The 19,836-nt window shown below is 40.7% G+C and overlaps 1 protein-coding gene across 6 annotated transcripts in view; it reads right to left on the bottom strand.

The window, feature by feature from the left end:
- Positions 1 to 320: 320 nt before the first annotated feature.
- The window catches only part of PITPNM2 (phosphatidylinositol transfer protein membrane associated 2), a 190,780-nt gene continuing 171,264 nt past the window's right edge, over positions 321 to 19,836 (bottom strand). For all 6 annotated transcript variants that reach the window (XM_085858882.1, XM_085858885.1, XM_085858886.1 and 3 more), the window contains 8 exons: positions 14,965 to 15,113; positions 14,662 to 14,778; positions 4,183 to 4,299; positions 3,904 to 4,052; positions 3,616 to 3,765; positions 2,906 to 3,089; positions 2,577 to 2,705; positions 321 to 2,290 (listed from right to left, as the gene is read on the bottom strand). In XM_085858882.1, the coding sequence (XP_085715008.1) occupies positions 1,901 to 2,290; positions 2,577 to 2,705; positions 2,906 to 3,089; positions 3,616 to 3,765; positions 3,904 to 4,052; positions 4,183 to 4,299; positions 14,662 to 14,778; positions 14,965 to 15,113 (1,385 nt within the window). In that variant the 3' untranslated portion in view covers positions 321 to 1,900. The remainder of the gene's footprint in view (positions 2,291 to 2,576; positions 2,706 to 2,905; positions 3,090 to 3,615; positions 3,766 to 3,903; positions 4,053 to 4,182; positions 4,300 to 14,661; positions 14,779 to 14,964; positions 15,114 to 19,836) is intronic.

Raw genomic sequence — 19,836 nt, 5'->3', positions numbered from 1 at the left:
AGGAAGTGGGATTGAACAAACTTAGGAAGGCAGTTCCACAAAGAGGAGAAAAGAGGAGCAAAGGAGTGGAGGTGTGTGAAAAGCCTGGATTTTAGGAGTTTAACCAGAAGAGGATTTTTGGAAGAACACGGGTTTCCTAGAGCAGATGAGGAGGGTGAGAAGAATGAGAGAACAAAGGAAGCAAGAGTGGCACAAAGGCGGTATAAAACGTTAATGGTAACAATCTATGGCCGTATAATGTCCCGTTTCCAAGATGAATCGCAATAAATGATAAGATTGCAGAAGAGTTCTCACAATATTAAGCAAGGCAAAGAAAGCAATTACAGTTCACGCTGTTCACATTTATTTTTCTCCCGCATCCAATAAATAAAGGGTTTGTACATAATGACATGTGCGCTTAGTCTGGTGCAAGAAATTAAAAGCTCATGTTAAGTAGGTGTACCACCAGAAGTATTGCTCCACACACCATATGAGATACCTCATCTTGAACTCTGAACAAAACAGTATCCCAACCTCCCCACCTCAACCACATACCGCTCTCCCATCTCGGGTTTCAGTTGCCTTGGCCACCTCCACAATCCCAGCACATTTCCTCCTAACTCACTGATCCAGGAGAACCATATTCCCTTGCCTCAGCACTCTAACCAGGTAATGTTTTGACCACAATATGGCAGGAAATGCCACAGGAGCTGAGGATTAAACAAGTGCTGTCCAAAATATACCTCCAACCACAGGAGCGAGACAAGCAGCAAACACGTGCATGCAACACCATGGTAATAATGTGCCACCTTCTCACTAATATTAATAATAATAATAATAATAATAATAACAATGACAATCATGATTAAAAAAAAAATAGCACAATAGTGCTGAACATTTAAAAAGGAATAACAGAGATCAGAGAAGATCAAAAACACCCGGGGGCTGATCAGGCCTTCACCCTTGGCTCATTTGATGCTTGGCCGGTAAAGGTTGGGTGCTCATCCCCGAGCTGGGCTATAACCTTTGTGGAGATCCCTATTGCACTGTGTAAGGTTGGAGAGCGATTGATCATCATTGGCATACCTCTCTACGACACCTTTGTTCCGTTGCAAGAGTAGATCAACAACTCGGCAGTAAAATAAAAAATTAAAAAAATTAATAAATACAATAGTGGCGATAAAAAGGCATTAAGGATAGAGAGCCGACAACGGAAGAGAGGTCTGAGTGATGTGTGCAAACATTCAGTGCCACAGAGGGCACGCTGTCACTGCGGCACCATGGTTCGGGGTCGACGTGCCGACGATGGGTTTTGGTCACAGGGCGGATCAAAGTGCTTCCTTATAGACGAAACATGGATGGAATTTGACATGACAACACAAGTGATGATGGCAGCTGGTACTCCACAACCTTTGCCTGGCCATTCACCAAGCAGACCTCGATTCAAGACCAAACTGGAGTTCCATTTGCCAATCTCACTGGCATTTTTCTTCTTAGTCAAAAAATAAAAACACCCACAAAACAACGATGGCAGGGTGGCAATTGTCAAGTTATAGTGTGTGATATGCATTCATCAACCTTGAAGCTCACGCCAAAGCTACACAATGAGTGAAAACAAAACATTGTGTGAATCACAGAGATTTTTGATAAATTCCAAGGGCAAGGAAATGGGGGAATAATAATGAAAATGACCCAGGAACTTTCAGTAACATACTTCAAAGCAATGTTGTCCCCGTCCTTGGATGCCACAAACTTAACAGGAGTAGTTTGGAAAAGAGGGGAGGCGAGACTAGGAGGCAGAAGGATGGAGGGGTGGGAATATGAGTGATTCAGGGAATCGAAGTGGATTAAATGAGCAGTCACGTTTTGCCACATCAACACAATTCACAATGTTCTGTGCAAGCAGGCTTGAGTCCACTCTTCAAACGACACTCTCAAACCGAGTCCTATTTCCAGAACCGCTCGGTTTTCCACCCCAGTACGACGAACTTGATGCAAAGCTCAGGCTTCGACCGACTCGCTCTACATCGGCCTCGCTTTGGCTCTGGGTGCGCTCTGGCAGGCGACGGCCTGTGAACGCCGCCCCAACACCACCGCTCACTCCCATGGCAACGGGAGATGTGTTGGCGCTCACCGTTTGCTGCACAGACACCGTTCGGCGGAGGTGGGTGCGCTTGCGAAGAGCATCAGAGCAGCCAGGCAAGCCAAAGCTGCCTTTGCGCAAGATCATGCGTGCATTTCTTTTGGCCGGGCGAGAGCGTTGGTTGCATTCAAGATGAGCAAGATGAGAAGCATAGCCGTCTGAGATGAACTGTCGTGGAAAAGTGAAAACGAAACAAAAAAAATGACAGCAATTGAATGGCATCTGAAATCAGAGGACAAAAAGAGGAGCTCAGCGAAGAGGGGGTGGTGAAGTGTTGCGGGGAGAAAAAGGGGAAAGGAAATATCGTTGGGAAGATAAGAGGCATGCAGGATTAGGAGGATGATGAAGAGCATGTGAAAAGGGAGGAGGATGATGAACACGGCAAAGGACAGCATTGGATTTGGGAATGACTATTACTTTGTTGTGAAGCACAAATGCGAATCATGGCTCTAACCTGGCACTGATGCAAGTATTTGCGGCTGGATCGGCCTACGATGTAGATATGGTTTGGAGGAAGCCCAAGCGCACCATACACAGCAATGTCTTTGCTTGAACCATATGCAGCATGGATGCGAAGGTGCTTCTGAAAGAAAGTATTTTATTAATGAGGGTGGAGAAATTGTGAGGAATTATCACAAATTGAGATGAGCTCACAATGACCGCATAAAGGAATGACCACAAAGATGACACGAGCCCATCAAGATTATTTTCACCACCCTCAGTCCTATTGATTTGGTCACTAAAATCTGACTGCCCCATTGGAAGAGTCACCAAGGGTCATACATCATGTGCGAGAGAGCGAAGGAAGGAGGCCTTATGACGTAAGGGGTCATGCACAAGACCATCACAAAAGGAAACGATGCCATGAGGGAAGTTGTGTTGGGCCAGCCATGCGACGACACGCTGCTTTTGCATGTCTGGGCGGCCCGTCACGTACACGATCAGGTAGCCTAAGTCTTGCCAGTGTCTGTGCATAAGAGAGAATGATAAGACAACAAGGTTAGGGATACTGAGGAAGGGACCAAAAATAGGAATTAAAGAGGGACCTTTATGGGTTGAAAAAGAAGTAATAAGTATGGCAAAAGCTTGCTGAAAAGGTGTGGTGGGGTGGAATGTCAAATTACAAAGACAGGGGATAGGGGAGGAGCCAAAACTTTGTTGGGAAAATATGGAGGTTTTGGGAAAAGGTACGAGTCACAAAATTTTGATGGAGGGAGACATGAGAATAAATAAAGGAAAAATACAGGAAGAAAAGTGAGAGGAAGAAGACAAAAGGTGAGAGGGAGAGCAAAGGGAAAGGATAAGGTCGAAGAAGGGATGGAGAGAATTGAAAGTGAGGGAGTGGGGGCTAGTAAGAAAAGGAGGTGGTAAGGAAGAAAGGAAAAAATAAAGAAGGGCAGAAGGAATAAAACTGCAAAAACACAAAGAGTTTGGATGAGGTATGACAGAGATAAAAGGTTACCTGAACTCAAGTCAAAATAACCATGCCTCACCTCACAACATCCACAGCACCAGCACGGACTTTGGGATCACTTCCCATGATAGATACGCTGGCAGCAAAAGAGCCATCAATACTGAAAACAACGCCCTCTGTGCCTCGAGGTAGCACGGCCAAAGAGCTGTCAGCGTAAGTGTGATCCCCTCTGCAAAGGAATGGCAAAACAGGCTGGACAGTTTTGAAGACATTGGACTCTAACACCAACCTGGACTGACAGTCAGGAAGCCTAACAATGGAAAACAAAAATCCTCACTATTGCTATATCCTTGCAGTCTGAGCTTACCGAATGACCATTTTGACTGGGTACATGCCAATGGCAAGCCGGTGCTCAGTTGGGACAAGAAAGGTGAGGCGCCCACTGCTGTTCGTAACTTCAGTTCCAAAGTACACCCACTCCCCGGCAGGAGGCTTTGTCATAATATGTATATCAACCTGCGCACAAAGTATGTAGTCAGATGGTATTGGTTCAATCAAGTGAGATGCCTACAATTAGATTGTAATAATTGTCATAATTGAAGTATAATAGTGGAGCTTTGTGTTTGGTAAAGTGTGCTTATCCTACCTTTTCTCCGGCGAGGGTGACCATGTCTAAAGGTCCATACATGAACCGTCCTGTAACCACCTGTTCACAGTCCTCCATCACAACCACGTCACTTGCACGGTGGTTGGCAGTGACGTTCTGAAAGCAACGTCAAACAGTCACAGCAGGATGGTGTGAATTGAAAACTCGAGTCAACCTGGTCAAATCAGAGATGAAATAATTTTGCCAACACAATGGCTGTACAGATGTATCTGGGACTATTACATGTGGAGTATCTACCATATCATCAAGACAAATCGCTGAAGACTCGACAACATCCTTCTGCTCAACACTGGCATGGTGATGAAACAAGATGCTTTGAACAGTTGAAAGAAATACAAATATACACTCCACAGTATTCATGATAAAACAAAAGAAAGTTTAAACATCAAACCTTGCTATATCCAGAATTTATAATTTATGCTCTAGAATCTAGATTAAACTTTCATGCATTCTGCTGAGCCATCGTCCGACAACTGTCTGTGTGCAAGAGGAGTCAAAGTAAAAAATATTTAATCAAAGATATCAATGGACAGTATTCAGAGTTAACAAATGGACTTGTTTTAAGGGGTAATGTTCACATGCCGTACTCCTCGATACCAATGGAACATTTATTCGTAGCAACAGTTTGTTTAACAAAAGTAACATTTCTCAGCAATAACTATCACCAAACTTACGTTTTTAGGGTTACGATTGCACTGCAGGTTTCAACAGAGTGATGCAAGAGGAGCGCACATACCTCGAGCTCTCTAGCCTGGTTTTGACTCCCAATCTGATGTTAAACTGTTGGATTGATGCTTCGCAAACAATGTGGGCATGAAGAGCTTGCATCCCAAAGTGCGCCGTCCCTCAGGTGGACGTTAGGCTGGGCGTCTCGTCTGTTAGCATTAGTTAGTGTATGTTAAACATCCCACACTGTTTTTTGCAAAGATCAGGTGAGTTATCGCTGGCACACTGATCAATTGCAAAATTGCAAATTTCTGCCCTGACTAGTGCCATTGTAGCACTGAACCAGCCTTTGGGCAGAACACATGAGAGGGAGAGAGAGGAGGAGAGAGACAGACAGACAGAGAGGGAGAGAGAGAGAGAGATAGAGAGAAAGACACAGAGAGAGAGAGAGACAGAGACAGAGACAGAGACAGAGACAGAGACAGAGACAGAGACAGAGACAGAGACAGAGACAGAGACAGAGACAGAGACAGAGACAGAGACAGAGAGAGAGAGAGAGAGAGAGAGAGAAAAAAAAAGATTGTATGGCACAGTATTCTTCTGCTCATATAAAGTGAAAGTAACTCCTGTAATGGAATAGGCCGGTGTTATGATTGGGTGGGGGTGGGGGCCCAAAATTAAAAGTGAATGTTTGAATTATTAATTACATTTATTCTGAAGACCTTGCACAGGTTTACATAGGATGTATATATGCTGTATTGGTATATGTCTGTGACGATGTTCCCAATGACAATAGCTGTTCGTGACAACAACCCATTAAGTAGCTAGATTTGACTGCTTTGCTTTCCCAAATTTGTTCATGAAACAATATAACAGATTTTGCAAGCAAATAAATATATACAGACACCCTCGAGGGAAGTAAAAGTGATGGAGAAGGCAAGTCAAAACTGAAGAGAGAACAGCAGAAAACAGGAAGTGTACACAAAAACGAGGCCAGACAGGATATAATTTTGAATATTATTAAGAAAATAATTTTGTGATGTGCATTTCTGCATCAGAGTGGCAACCCATCCTGGATTGTACTGCTTCGCCAAATGAAACTGCCTCGGCAACCCGATGCACCTCAACTTGAAAGGAATGGTTATTTATTTATATGCATTCATGATAAATAAATAAAAAACAGTATAAACTGACAAAATTTAATAACTCGCCAGAGCCTCGTCGTGGTAAATGTCTAAACCCCTTCTGCACAACAAGTCACCGAGTGCGACCTCCACACATATGAAAAACACATTTATGATTCAGTAAGTGTATTTTAAATGTGCAATATATGAAGTAACCCCACTTCATTGCTGTACAAAGCTGGGTGCACGTGATGTCCAGTGCCGAGAGAAAGTCGACACCCCCTTTCAAAATTTTCACCTTTTGTTGCCTTATAGCCTGGAATTAAATTCAATTGAATAATAATTTTCCCACATCGTAACCCACAACTTCCAAATGAAAAACAAATTCTACAAATTTCAGAAAATCAATTAAAAATACAAAACTAGAATATCTTGGTTGGATAAGTGTCCACCCCCCTTATAATAGCAAAGTGTATTTCACAGCAAAGACTCAATCGTGAGAACCAAGGAGCTTTTAAAAGACCTCTGGGATAAAGTTATGGAAAGGCACAGATCAGGAGTTGGGTATAAAAATATTTCAAAGGCCTTGAATATCCCTTGGAGCACAGTCAAGACAATGATTAAGAAGTGGAAGGCGTATGGTACCACGAAAACCCTGCCGAGATCAGGCTGTCCATCCAAACTGGATGACCAAGCAAGGAAAGGCCAATGGCAAGAGGTCAATGGAACCTTTGAAAGAGTTACATGCCTTTATGGCAAAGATTGGTCACTATGTGCATGTGACAATATCCCAAGCATTTCACAAGTCTGGCCTGTCCGGTAGGGCGGCAAAAAGGAAGCCACTACTCAAAAAAAGCCCACCTTGAGTCTATTTGTGAGGTATGCAAAAAACTACTCCGGAGATTCTGAAGCCATGTGGCAAAAAGTATTGTTGTCTGACGAAACCAAGATGGAACTTTTTGGCCGAAATGCAAAACGTTACATTTGACGCAAACCCAACACAGCACATCACCCAAAGAACACCATCCCTACTGTGAAGCAGGGTGGTGGCAGCATCATGTTATGAAGATGTTTCTCATCAGTTGGGACGGGGCACTTGTCAGGATAGAAAGGAAAATGGATGGAGAAAAAACAGAAAAACCCCAGAAGAAAACATGATGCCCTCAGCAATAAAGCTTAAATTTGGATGGAAGTTCACCTTTCAGCATGACAACGACCCAAAGCACACAGCAAAAGCTACATTGAAGTGGTTAAGGAAAAAAAGATAAATGCCCTTGAGGTTCCCAGTCAGAACCCCGACCTAAATCCAAATGAAAATCTGTGGCATGACTTGAGGATTGCTTTTTTATTTTTATACAGAAGTTTTGTACAGAAAGAAGGGCAAATATTGCTGAGCTGTAAGGGTTAGGGTTAGGGTTAGGGTTAGGGTTAGGGTTAGGGTTAGGGCTAACAGCTCGGGAAAGGTGTGCAGAGTTGGTAGAGACCTATCCCAACAGACTCTCAGCTGTAATTGCTGTCAAAGGTTCTTCCACCAAGTATCAACTCAGGGGGGTGGACACTTAACCAACCAAGATATTCTAGTTTTGTATTTTTAATTAATTTTCTGAAATTTGTAGAATTCGTTTTTCACTTGGAAGTTGTTGGTTATGATGTGTAAATAAAGGGGGAAAAAGTCTGATTTAATTCCAGGCTAAAAGGCAAGAAGAGGGGAAAATTTGAAAGAGGGCGTCGGCTCTCTGTCGGCACTGTAATTATTTAAATGCCGTACAATGAACAATGTAGATTACAGGAGATCAAGATGTGTGGACAAACACCCTCAGGATTGTGTGCGGCTTACTTGGACATATACAATATTCAAGGTAGAAAATCAATTTTATGGTTAAACTAAAATGGCAATCGGTGGAGCACAGACCAGGCTGAACAGTTTTGTATCCCACCTATAGGCCGGATCTGCATCCAGACCTTAACCAAAAACTAATCAGCTTCTTCTCGTCACCTACGAGAACCTCATCACCATCTCATCACCTTCTCGTCACCTACGTCACCCATCATAATCCACCAAGCTTTGTCATAATCCATCCATAACTTTTCGAAATAGCATGCTATGTTTCATTTTTGGTCCCATCTCTCAATGGTAAAGGATCACTGAAATTTTTTTTTAAATTCCATTACCCAGATCCGGATCTCCACCAAAATCTAATCAAATCTCCTTTGTCACACACCAAACCTATCCACCAAGTTCTGTCTGAATCTGTCCAGAGATTTTTGAGATATCTTGCTCAGAGACAACCAGACCAACAAACAAGAAAAATGTCATGGATAGCACAATACTTGTGAAATCCATAAAACAAATTTGACCTCAAAAATAATTAGTGGTTGAACTCGATGACCAAATATGCAACTCCTCTTCAAATTTCAAGTGAATCAGATGAAAATTGACAATTTTAGAAATCCCACCGAAGTTGACTTTTGGCCTATGTTGACCTATTGGTCAAGGTTGACCTCAAAAATAATTGGCTGGTTGAATTCAGTGACCTGAAATATAAATCCTCTTCAAACTTCAAGTCTATCGGATGAAAATTGAGGATTTTAGAAATTGAATCTAAGTTGTCAACCTTTGCCCTAAGATGACCTATGTTGACCAATTATTCTTGACAGACAGACAGACCTTTTAACCTCAAAAATAATAGACTTCTTGCTTATGACGAACTCTACCATGTGGTGAAGCTTCTTGAAGATCGGTTTAATATTGTGACCAGTTGGCGATAAACATAAAAAGAAGAAGAAGACGTGCAGAGCACGATACTTGCAAAATCCATAAAACACAATTGACCTCAAAAATAATTGGCTCGTTGAATTCAGTGACCTTAAATATAAATCCTCTTCAAATTTCAAGTCAATCAGATGAAAATTGAGGATTTTTGAAATATCAAAGTTGTTGACCTTTGGCCTATGTTGACCTTTTGACCTCAAAAACAATAGGCTTCTTCCTTGTGACAAACTCTTCAATACTGGTGAAGTTTCATGAAGATCGGTTTAAAATTGTCAGTCAGACAGACAGACAGACAAACAGAGACTAACAAAATCGACTAACCAATATACTCTAAAAATCTTCAATTTTGCAAGTCACAGACAGACAAACAGACAGACAGAGACAGACAGAATAACACACACAACCAACCAATATACTTGAAAAATCTTCGATTTTGCAAGTCACAGACAGACAGACAGAATAATGCACGCAACCAACCAATATACTTGAAAAATCTTCGATTTTGCTAGTTACAGACAGACAGACAGACAGACAGACAGACAGAATAATGCATGCAACCAACCAATACACTTGAAAAATATTTGATTTTGCTAGTCACAGACAGAGACAGACAGAATAACGCACGCAACCAACCAATATACTTGAAAAATCTTAGATTTTCACAAGTAACAAAGACAGACAGACAGACAGAATAATGCACGCAACCAACCAATATACTTGAAAGATCTTCGATTTTGCTAGTTACAGACAGACAGACAGACAGACAGAATAATGGATGCAACCAACCAATATACTTGAAAAATATTTGATTTTGCTAGTGACAGACAGACAGAGACAGACAGAATAACACACGCAACCAACCAATATATTTGAAAAATCTTCGATTTTCACAAGTAACACAGACAGACAGACAGACAGACAGACAGACAGAATAATGGATGCAACCAACCAATATACTTGAAAAATATTTGATTTTGCAGGTCACAGACAGACAGACAGACAGAATAATGCACGCAACCAACCAATATACTTGAAAAATCTTCGATTTTGCTTTTCACAGACAGACAGAGACACACAGAATAACACACGTAACCAACCAATATACTTGAAAGATCTTCGATTTTGCTAGTTAGACAGACAGACAGACAGAGACACACAGAATAACGCACGTAACCAACCAATATACTTGAAAGATCTTCGATTTTGCTAGTTAGACAGACAGACAGACAGACAGAATAACGCACGCAACCAATCAATATACAGTACTTGAAAAAGCTTAGATTTTCACAAGTAACAAAGACAGACAGACAGACAGATAGACAGACAGAATAATGCACGCAACCAACCAATATACTTGAAAAATCTTCGATTTTCACAAGTAACAAAGACAGACAGACAGACAGACAGACAGATAGACAGACAGAATAATGCACGCAACCAACCAATATACTTGAAAAATCTTCGATTTTGTGAGTTACAGACAGACAGACAGACAGACAGAATATCACACGCAACCAACCAATATACTTGAAAGATCTTCGATTTTCACAAGTAACACAGACAGACAGAATAATGGATGCAACCAACCAGTATACTTGAAAAATATTTGATTTTGCTGGTCACAGACAGACAGACAGACAGACAGACAGACAGACAGAATAATGCACGCAACCAACCAATATACTTGAAAGATCTTCGATTTTGCTAGTTACAGACAGACAGACAGACAGAATAACGCACGCAACCAATCAATATACAGTACTTGAAAAATCTTAGATTTTCACAAGTAACAAAGACAGACAGACAGACAGACAGACAGACAGAATAATGGATGCAACCAACCAATATACTTGAAAAATATTTGATTTTGCTAGTCACAGACAGAGACAGACAGAATAACGCATGCAACCAACCAATATACTTGAAAAATCTTCGATTTTCACAAGTCACAAAGACAGACAGACAAACAGACAGACAGACAGACAGACAGACAGACAGACAGACAGACAGACAGAATAATGGATGCAACCAAACAATATACTTGAAAAATCTTCGATTTTGCTAGTTACAGACAGACAGAGACAGACAGAATAACGCACGCAACCAACCAATATACTTGAAAAATCTTTGATTTTGCTAGTCACAGACAGACAGACAGACAGACAGAATAACGCACGCAACCAAACAATATATTTGAAAAATCTTCGATTTTCACAAGTAACACAGACAGACAGAATAATGGATGCAACCAACCAGTATACTTGAAAAATATTTGATTTTGCTGGTCACAGACAGACAGACAGACAGACAGACAGACAGAATAATGCACGCAACCAACCAATATACTTGAAAATCTTCGATTTTGCTTTTCACAGACAGACAGAGACACACAGAATAACGCACGCAACCAACCAATATACAGTACCTGAAAGAGCTTAGATTTTTTACAAGTAACAAAGACAGACAGCCAGACAGACAGATAGACAGACAAAATAATGCACGCACCCAACCAATATACTTGAAAAATCTTAGATTTTCACAAGTAACAAAGACAGACAGACAGACAGACAGAATAATGGATGCAACCAACCAGTATACTTGAAAAATATTTGATTTTGCTGGTCACAGACAGACAGAGACACACAGAATAACGCACGCAACCAACCAATATACAGTACTTGAAAGAGCTTAGATTTTTTTACAAGTAACAAAGACAGACAGCCAGACAGACAGATAGACAGACAAAATAATGCACGCACCCAACCAATATACTTGAAAAATCTTAGATTTTCACAAGTAACAAAGACAGACAGACAGACAGACAGACACACAGACAGACAGAAGAATGCACGCAACCAACCAATATACTTGAAAAATATTAGATTTTCACAAGTTACAAAGACAGACAGACAGACAGAATAATGCACGCAACCAACCAATATACTTGAAAAATATTTGATTTTGCTAGTCACAGACAGAGACAGACAGAATAACGCACGCAACCAACCAATATACTTGAAAAATATTTGATTTTGCTAGTCACAGACAGACAGACAGACAGAATAACGCACGCAACCAACCAATATACAGTGCTTGAAAAAGCTTAGATTTTCACAAGTAACAAAGACAGACAGCCAGACAGACAGATAGACTGACAGAATAATGCATGCAACCAACCAATATACTTGAAAAATCTTAGATTTTCACAAGTAACAAAGACAGACAGACAGAGACAGACACACAGACAGACAGAATAATGCACGCAACCAACCAATATACTTGAAAAATCTTAGATTTTCACAAGTAACAAAGACAGACAGACAGACAGACACACAGACAGACAGAAGAATGCACGCAACCAACCAATATACTTGAAAAATCTTAGATTTTCACAAGTTACAAAGACAGACAGACAGACAGAATAATGCACGCAACCAACCAATATACTTGAAAAATATTTGATTTTGCTAGTCACAGACAGACAGACAGACAGACAGAATAACGCACGCAACCAACCAATATACTTGAAAGATCTTCGATTTTGCTAGTTACAGACAGACAGACAGACAGACAGACAGAATAATGGATGCAACCAACCAATATACTTGAAAAATCTTAGATTTTCACAAGTAACAAAGACAGACAGACAGACAGACACACAGACAGACAGAAGAATGCACGCAACCAACCAATATACTTGAAAAATCTTAGATTTTCACAAGTAACAAAGACAGACAGCCAGACAGACAGATAGACAGACAGAATAATGCATGCAACCAACCAATATACTTGAAAAATCTTAGATTTTCACAAGTAACAAAGACAGACAGACAGACAGACACACAGACAGACAGAAGAATGCACGCAACCAACCAATATACTTGAAAAATCTTAGATTTTCACAAGTAACAAAGACAGACAGACAGACACACAGACAGACAGAAGAATGCACGCAACCAACCAATATACTTGAAAAATCTTAGATTTTCACAAGTTACAAAGACAGACAGACAGACAGAATAATGCACGTAACCAACCAATATACTTGAAAAATATTTGATTTTGCTAGTCACAGACAGACAGAATAATGCACGCAACCAACCAATATACAGTGCTTGAAAAAGCTTAGATTTTCACAAGTAACAAAGACAGACAGACAGACAGACAAACAGACAGAATAATGCATGCAACCAACCAATATACTTGAAAAATCTTAGATTTTCACAAGTAACAAAGACAGACAGCCAGCCAGACAGACGGACAGACAGACAGAATAATGCACACAAACAACCAATATACTTGAAAAATCTTCGATTTTGCGAGTCACAGACAGACATACAGACAGACAGACAGAGAGACAGACAAAATAATGCACGCAACCAACCAATATACTTGAAAAATCTTAGATTTTCACAAGTAACAAAGACAGACAGACAGACAGACACACAGACAGACAGAAGAATGCACGCAACCAACCAATATACTTGAAAAATCTTAGATTTTCACAAGTTACAAAGACAGACAGACAGACAGAATAATGCACGCAACCAACCAATATACTTGAAAAATATTTGATTTTGCTAGTCACAGACAGACAGACAGACAGACAGAATAACGCACGCAACCAACCAATATACTTGAAAGATCTTCGATTTTGCTAGTTACAGACAGACAGACAGACAGACAGACAGAATAATGGATGCAACCAACCAATATACTTGAAAAATCTTAGATTTTCACAAGTAACAAAGACAGACAGACAGACAGACACACAGACAGACAGAAGAATGCATGCAACCAACCAATATACTTGAAAAATCTTAGATTTTCACAAGTAACAAAGACAGACAGACAGACACACAGACAGACAGAAGAATGCACGCAACCAACCAATATACTTGAAAAATCTTAGATTTTCACAAGTTACAAAGACAGACAGACAGACAGAATAATGCACGTAACCAACCAATATACTTGAAAAATATTTGATTTTGCTAGTCACAGACAGACAGAATAATGCACGCAACCAACCAATATACAGTGCTTGAAAAAGCTTAGATTTTCACAAGTAACAAAGACAGACAGACAGACAGACAAACAGACAGAATAATGCATGCAACCAACCAATATACTTGAAAAATCTTAGATTTTCACAAGTAACAAAGACAGACAGCCAGCCAGACAGACGGACAGACAGACAGAATAATGCACACAAACAACCAATATACTTGAAAAATCTTCGATTTTGCGAGTCACAGACAGACATACAGACAGACAGACAGAGAGACAGACAAAATAATGCACGCAACCAACCAATATACTTGAAAAATCTTCGATTTTCACAAGTAACAAAGACAGACAGCCAGACAGACAGACAAGGGTGAAAACATAACCAACTTCCACCTTCAGGTGCAGAGGTAATTAGATGTAAAAAACGTATGGTAAATTGTCGAACCGTGCTCAAATCTGCCCATATGCACTAATCTAACCGGTGATCTGATGTGCACCGGACATAGCTGCGAATATTATGTTTAAACACAATTTGATGTGACCGCAGATGCTGTTGAACAACTTTGTTCCAGTTTCTTCGTTTAAAAAAAAATAAATCTTGAAAGAACTGCATAGACACACAACAGGGTATATACTCAAAGTTTACGTTTGATCTCACAATGTACAACCTCTATTAAAGTTGATCTGCATGTTGACTCGCACACTTATTCACCAACATACAGACTTAATACAATAGCCTCTCTCATTCCTTCAGTAATGGGTGAAGCAACTGACAAGTCTTGGAACGTAACAGGACGGTGTTATTCTTGCAGAAAGACCTCTTTTTTCGTAACTGCACATGCACGGCCATCAACCTCACAGGTGGGTCAGAAATGCAACCCTCACCCGAAGCTTCACTTGCGTTCTGCGGCGAAGCCATTTTTCACGGGCCTGTCCTGGGCTGAACGCAGCGATCTCTCCCCCATCATGCTCCATCACATCGATGTTCTCGTGTTGAAGTATCTGCAGGTAGCGGGTCAGCTTTGAGGAAACCAAAATTACTGGCTGTATGAACTGGTCCGTAACGTGGGAATGGTGTTTTTATTTTATTTTATTTTAATTTTTTTTAACATACATCTCAAATGCAGCACAACAATAATATCTTCAGCAGGCTCCTGGTTGTTGATTTCTTGCAAAGTTCCCATTCACCTGTCGGAGAATGAAGGCAGCGACATCCTTGGACTCCCAGTAGCTGGCATGGAACAGGTGCGGCAGTGCACCCGTGGGGAACGCCATGAGCGCGTCTGGGCAGTAGAGTGCAAAATCCAGTCGCTTGTTCCCCCACCATTTGGCTGTGACTGAGTGGAACAAAAAAAGGGAAAAACGACGTGGTTACAACCTTCCATGTTCTATGTTTTTGGACTTAGAAAATATCACGTCGGTAGGGGACATGGATTGCAAAGCAATTTTTGCTCTTGTTATCATTACTTCTGCCATGGAAGGTGGACAGGGGTTATATGTTTTCACCCCGTCTGTTTGTCTGTCTGTGAGCACAATATCTCAAAAAGGTATGGACGGATGATGACGAAATTTTGTGGACAGGTCGGGTGTGTGACAAAGATGAAATGATTAGATCCGAAATCTTTTTACAAAAGTGATTCTTCACCATTGAGTGATAGGGTCAAAACGATATATTGTTGTGGGGACGAGTTTCGGTAGCGAGCACCACCGCTGGATGGAGCAGTAGAGTCGGCTCCACCGAACACCCGGAATTTATAGGTTGTCACCCCGGATAACTCCGGAGCCGAAGGGTCGCTTATCAGACCGAAGATCGCCAATAGGTCAACCGCGTTGGATAGGGTCGATTGCCAATTTCAATTTACCTAAATACCCACATCGTCCAAACTACCGGGGAAATTCACCCTCGGCAGGATCTGCGCGATCCGGGCCATTACCATGCCGGATCCAAGCCGTACCCCGAGCGGAGAGTACCAGAATCCTGCCGGGCCGATTGCACGATTTCGGCAGCAATGAAGCCTCCTAGTTCCCGTTCACAGCATGGAAAACCAATGATAGAAACACAGAAACGAGCTGGTACATTCAACAAGAGGAGAATTTATTTACAATAATCGGGGGAAAGAGGGGAGCACGTAAGGGCAAAGTTATCCGAATATAAAAGAAATGGAAATTTATACACAAGCACTTATACAGTTGCTACTTAAATATGGGCCCACACACAGACACAGACACAGACACAGACACAGACACAGACACAGACACAGACACAGACACAGACACAGACACAGACACAGACACAGACACACACACACACACACACACACACACACACACAAACACACACACACATGGACCTTGCCAGGTCTTTATTGAAGGCTTCCAGCTCGAAGGAAGGTGAGCTGGAGACCAGAGCCTGTCGTTGGACCTGTCCACCTCGTGTGGTCTTCGATAATCCGGCTCGGCGGGACTCGAACCCGCAACACGATGCCGCTCCAAGCACCAGGTACCGCGCTCTCCAACCGGCCACGCACCAATCGACCAAGGCCAAGGAGAAGGATCAGAGTCGACGATGACCCAGGACCAGACGAACCAACCAGCTCCAAGACGCACGACCCCCAAGACGCCGATGACCTTACAACGACGACCACGACCACGACCACGACGACCTACACTCCCAGCCTGGCATTTCTTTATATTCCTTTTTCCTCCGGGGTGAGCAAATCGCCGTCTGAGGCGCGCTCCACCCTCATTGGACGGGGCGTCAAGGGAAAGTCGCTCTCTGTGGCAATCTCAACCCCAATGGCCGGGGTGCCATGGGAAAGTCGCTCTCTGTGGCATGATTGGACAAGGGGCACGCCCCTGCCTTCCTGGGTGGAGTCCCGGTCTGAGGCGATGGAAATCTCCACCCCACGTACGTGGGCAATGGCGTCAGTGTGTGAAGTGAAGTGAAGGAGATTTGTTGTAAACAAAACTCCACAGCGCACACATGTAATTCCCCTTAGATACAGGTAGGGGGCCCTAACTATAAACACACACTTACCGATATAACTGTTCTTTAAGGACCTGAATGTTGAGTGCTCATGGCTGCCAGATTCGTAACAATATCGCACAAAATCTCAAAAAGTTATGGATGGATTCGGCCAAAATTTAGTGGACTGCTAGGGTTATTGCCAATGACAAATTCATTAGATTTTGGTCAAGATCTGGATCTGGATCTGGTTATGAGAATTGTTTAATTTTTTTTTCTTAAGTGATTTTTCACCATATTGAAATATAGGGCCAAAAACGATATATAGCATGATATAAAAAGTTGCAGATGGATTATGATAAAACTTGGTGGATGAGTTGGGTAGGTGACAATAACAAGCTGATTAGACTTTGGTTAAGGTTTGGATGCAGATCTGGCCTATCAGCGGGATACAAAACGTAAACTGTTCAGCCTGGCGGAGGTATGCGCTAGACTGAGTGCCGTTCTAGTTGTCAATGAAACTGTGTCCCATGACATTTTGTAGAGAAGTTCAATAACACTAAATTTTACCAATATGGATGGACAAAACTCTCTCCTCTAAGTGCTCATACACTTATCTTGTATAGGAAAAAGACTTTTGGAGAAGTAAAGTATATTTTTACATCAATTACAGACATTGGTACATAATTAACACATCAAATAAAGCATACACAATTCAAACCTGCAATGTCAGCATCGTGACCCAATTTCTAAGACGGAAACATTAACTAACCAGTACAACTTGCAGTAATTAATTGCAGCTTGGGACTACAATTGGACATTCAAGGTAAGGAATAATAATAATAATTAGAATGGCACTCGGTAGAGTGCATACCTTCGCCAGGCTGAACAGTTTACGTTTTGTATCCTATTGATAGGCCGGATCTGCATCTGGACCGAATCAGTCAACAATTTTTTGAGATATCGTGATATATATATATATATATATATATATATATATATATATATATATATATATATATATATATATATATATATATGTGTGTATGGTGGTAGTTCATGAACTGGTCACCCTAAAAAGGCGGAGTTGTTACATGTTTTTCAAAACATCCACTTTCCACTTTGACTACAGACCAGAAAAACCACAGATATCTAGATATCTTAGTATGAGAAGAAAGGTAATTTTGTCAAGTTTAATGTGGAGAAAACAGAAATAAAAAATATGCAATAGTTTTTGTGTAACAGGCAAATAAGTGATACAAGTCAGGGGTGGAGTAAACAGGCGGAGGCGGCGGATGTGGCGGAGGCGGCGGATGTGGCGGAGGCGGCAGATGTGGTGAGACAAATTTGGAATAAACTGAATTTATTTCAATCAATAAGTTTAATCTAATCTATTTTGTTATTTTTTAGGTGAGTAACACTTGGGACTTGCTGTTGTATGATGCAACATTGATTATTCAACTCGTTATTCAAGTCATACCTTGTAACAGTCGGACACAAATTTTGAGATATTTATTATAAGGCTTTTGACGTGCAGATGGGATACCCCTATAGTTTGTAGTAGTAATTGTACTAGGTTTGTGGTCGTATATGTACTAGGTTTGTGATAGTATGACTGCACCCGGCCGCGCGCATGGACTAGCATCCTCGCCTGGAACTAGCTCGACCTGGGCGGCCATAGATGACTAATGAATTAAACAAATTCTCAGGTTGTAAGGTTCATTGTGTTTTTCTGATGATATTGGAGGACTGTTATAGAATAAAGTAAGCAAGATAAAGTTCTGAGAAAATTGTGTCTTTGGGTGGAATATGGTCAATTTGGTCAAAAGTTGGCAAATTTTTAATAAAAAATATTCAACAAACCGTGACCAATATGTACAAACTCCTAAAAGAGATCTACTAAACATCTTTACATAGTTCTGTATCTAGCAGATTCTCAGGATTAATTTGGCACTTGAATTGTCCAAAACGGCCAAAGGATAACTGATCCACATCCAATTTACTCAGAAAGGGTGAATTAGAGATAAACGCGAAAATGTGTTTTCTTTGTAATGCATTATCCATTAAAGTTCATAATTAAAAATACCATATTCGCCGTTAATTAGTGTTTTTTGCTAATTTTTTTCACACAAGTCCATGTAGCTTGGTGATGTCTATCAACACAGAGAAAACTGAAAAATTGAATATTTTGACCCTGTAACGCAAATGATGACCAGTTCATGAACTACGACTATATATATGTATACATATATATATATATATATATATATATATATATATATATATATATATATATATATATATATATATATATATATATATATATATATATACACACATATATATACATATATATATATATATATATATATATATATATATATATATATATATATCAGTTTTGGCCCCATCTCTCAATGGTGAAAAATCACTTGAGAATTTTTTTTTAATCTCGTATGCCAGAATGTATCCAAAAAGAAAGGAAGGCATTTGACCAGAAAGGCATGGTGACGATCGTTCACAAGGATAACATGCAGTACCATTTTTGGGAGCTGTGTGCTGAACCTGGTCAAGTTATGATCTGATGAGTCAATTGTTGATTACGATCATGCTGATGTGGTGAAGTTGTGTATTTCCAACTGTTTCAAGAATGAAAATTGCAGGGAATAAATAAAGCACCATTTAAATGTAGTGAGGAGCTGAAAAAGCTGAAACAAGAACATACCACACACCCCTCCACCAGGCTGAACAGTTTACGTTTTGTATTCCACTGATAGGCCGGATAGGGATCAGGATCTTCACCAAAATCGAAGCAATTAGTCCTTGTCACAGTGTCAGTATGCTGCAAATTGTACCCTCAGTTTCCTCGATCTTTCAGGAGTCTGTATTTTGTAAACAATTTGTTTTTTCCCTCGTGGTTGCTTTTTTAATGGTGCATTTTCATCATCTCTGTGGACGCAAAAGTTAAAAACTTGACACAACAGTCAGATCACAAAACTGTTTGATTTGACATGTTTACCTTCAATCGCTGATTTAACCAAGTATGCTAATTTTGATAGTCTGTGATCAAAAGAATATTGAAACAGGTCAAAGAA

Source organism: Eptatretus burgeri, chromosome 16 (assembly GCF_056783735.1).
Source record: "Eptatretus burgeri isolate ZD-2024b chromosome 16, Ebu_testis_v1, whole genome shotgun sequence".
NCBI classification, from domain to species: domain Eukaryota; kingdom Metazoa; phylum Chordata; class Myxini; order Myxiniformes; family Myxinidae; genus Eptatretus; species Eptatretus burgeri.
The sequence above is the reverse complement of the archived record's forward strand: the minus strand, read 5'-3'. Positions and strand labels throughout refer to the sequence as shown.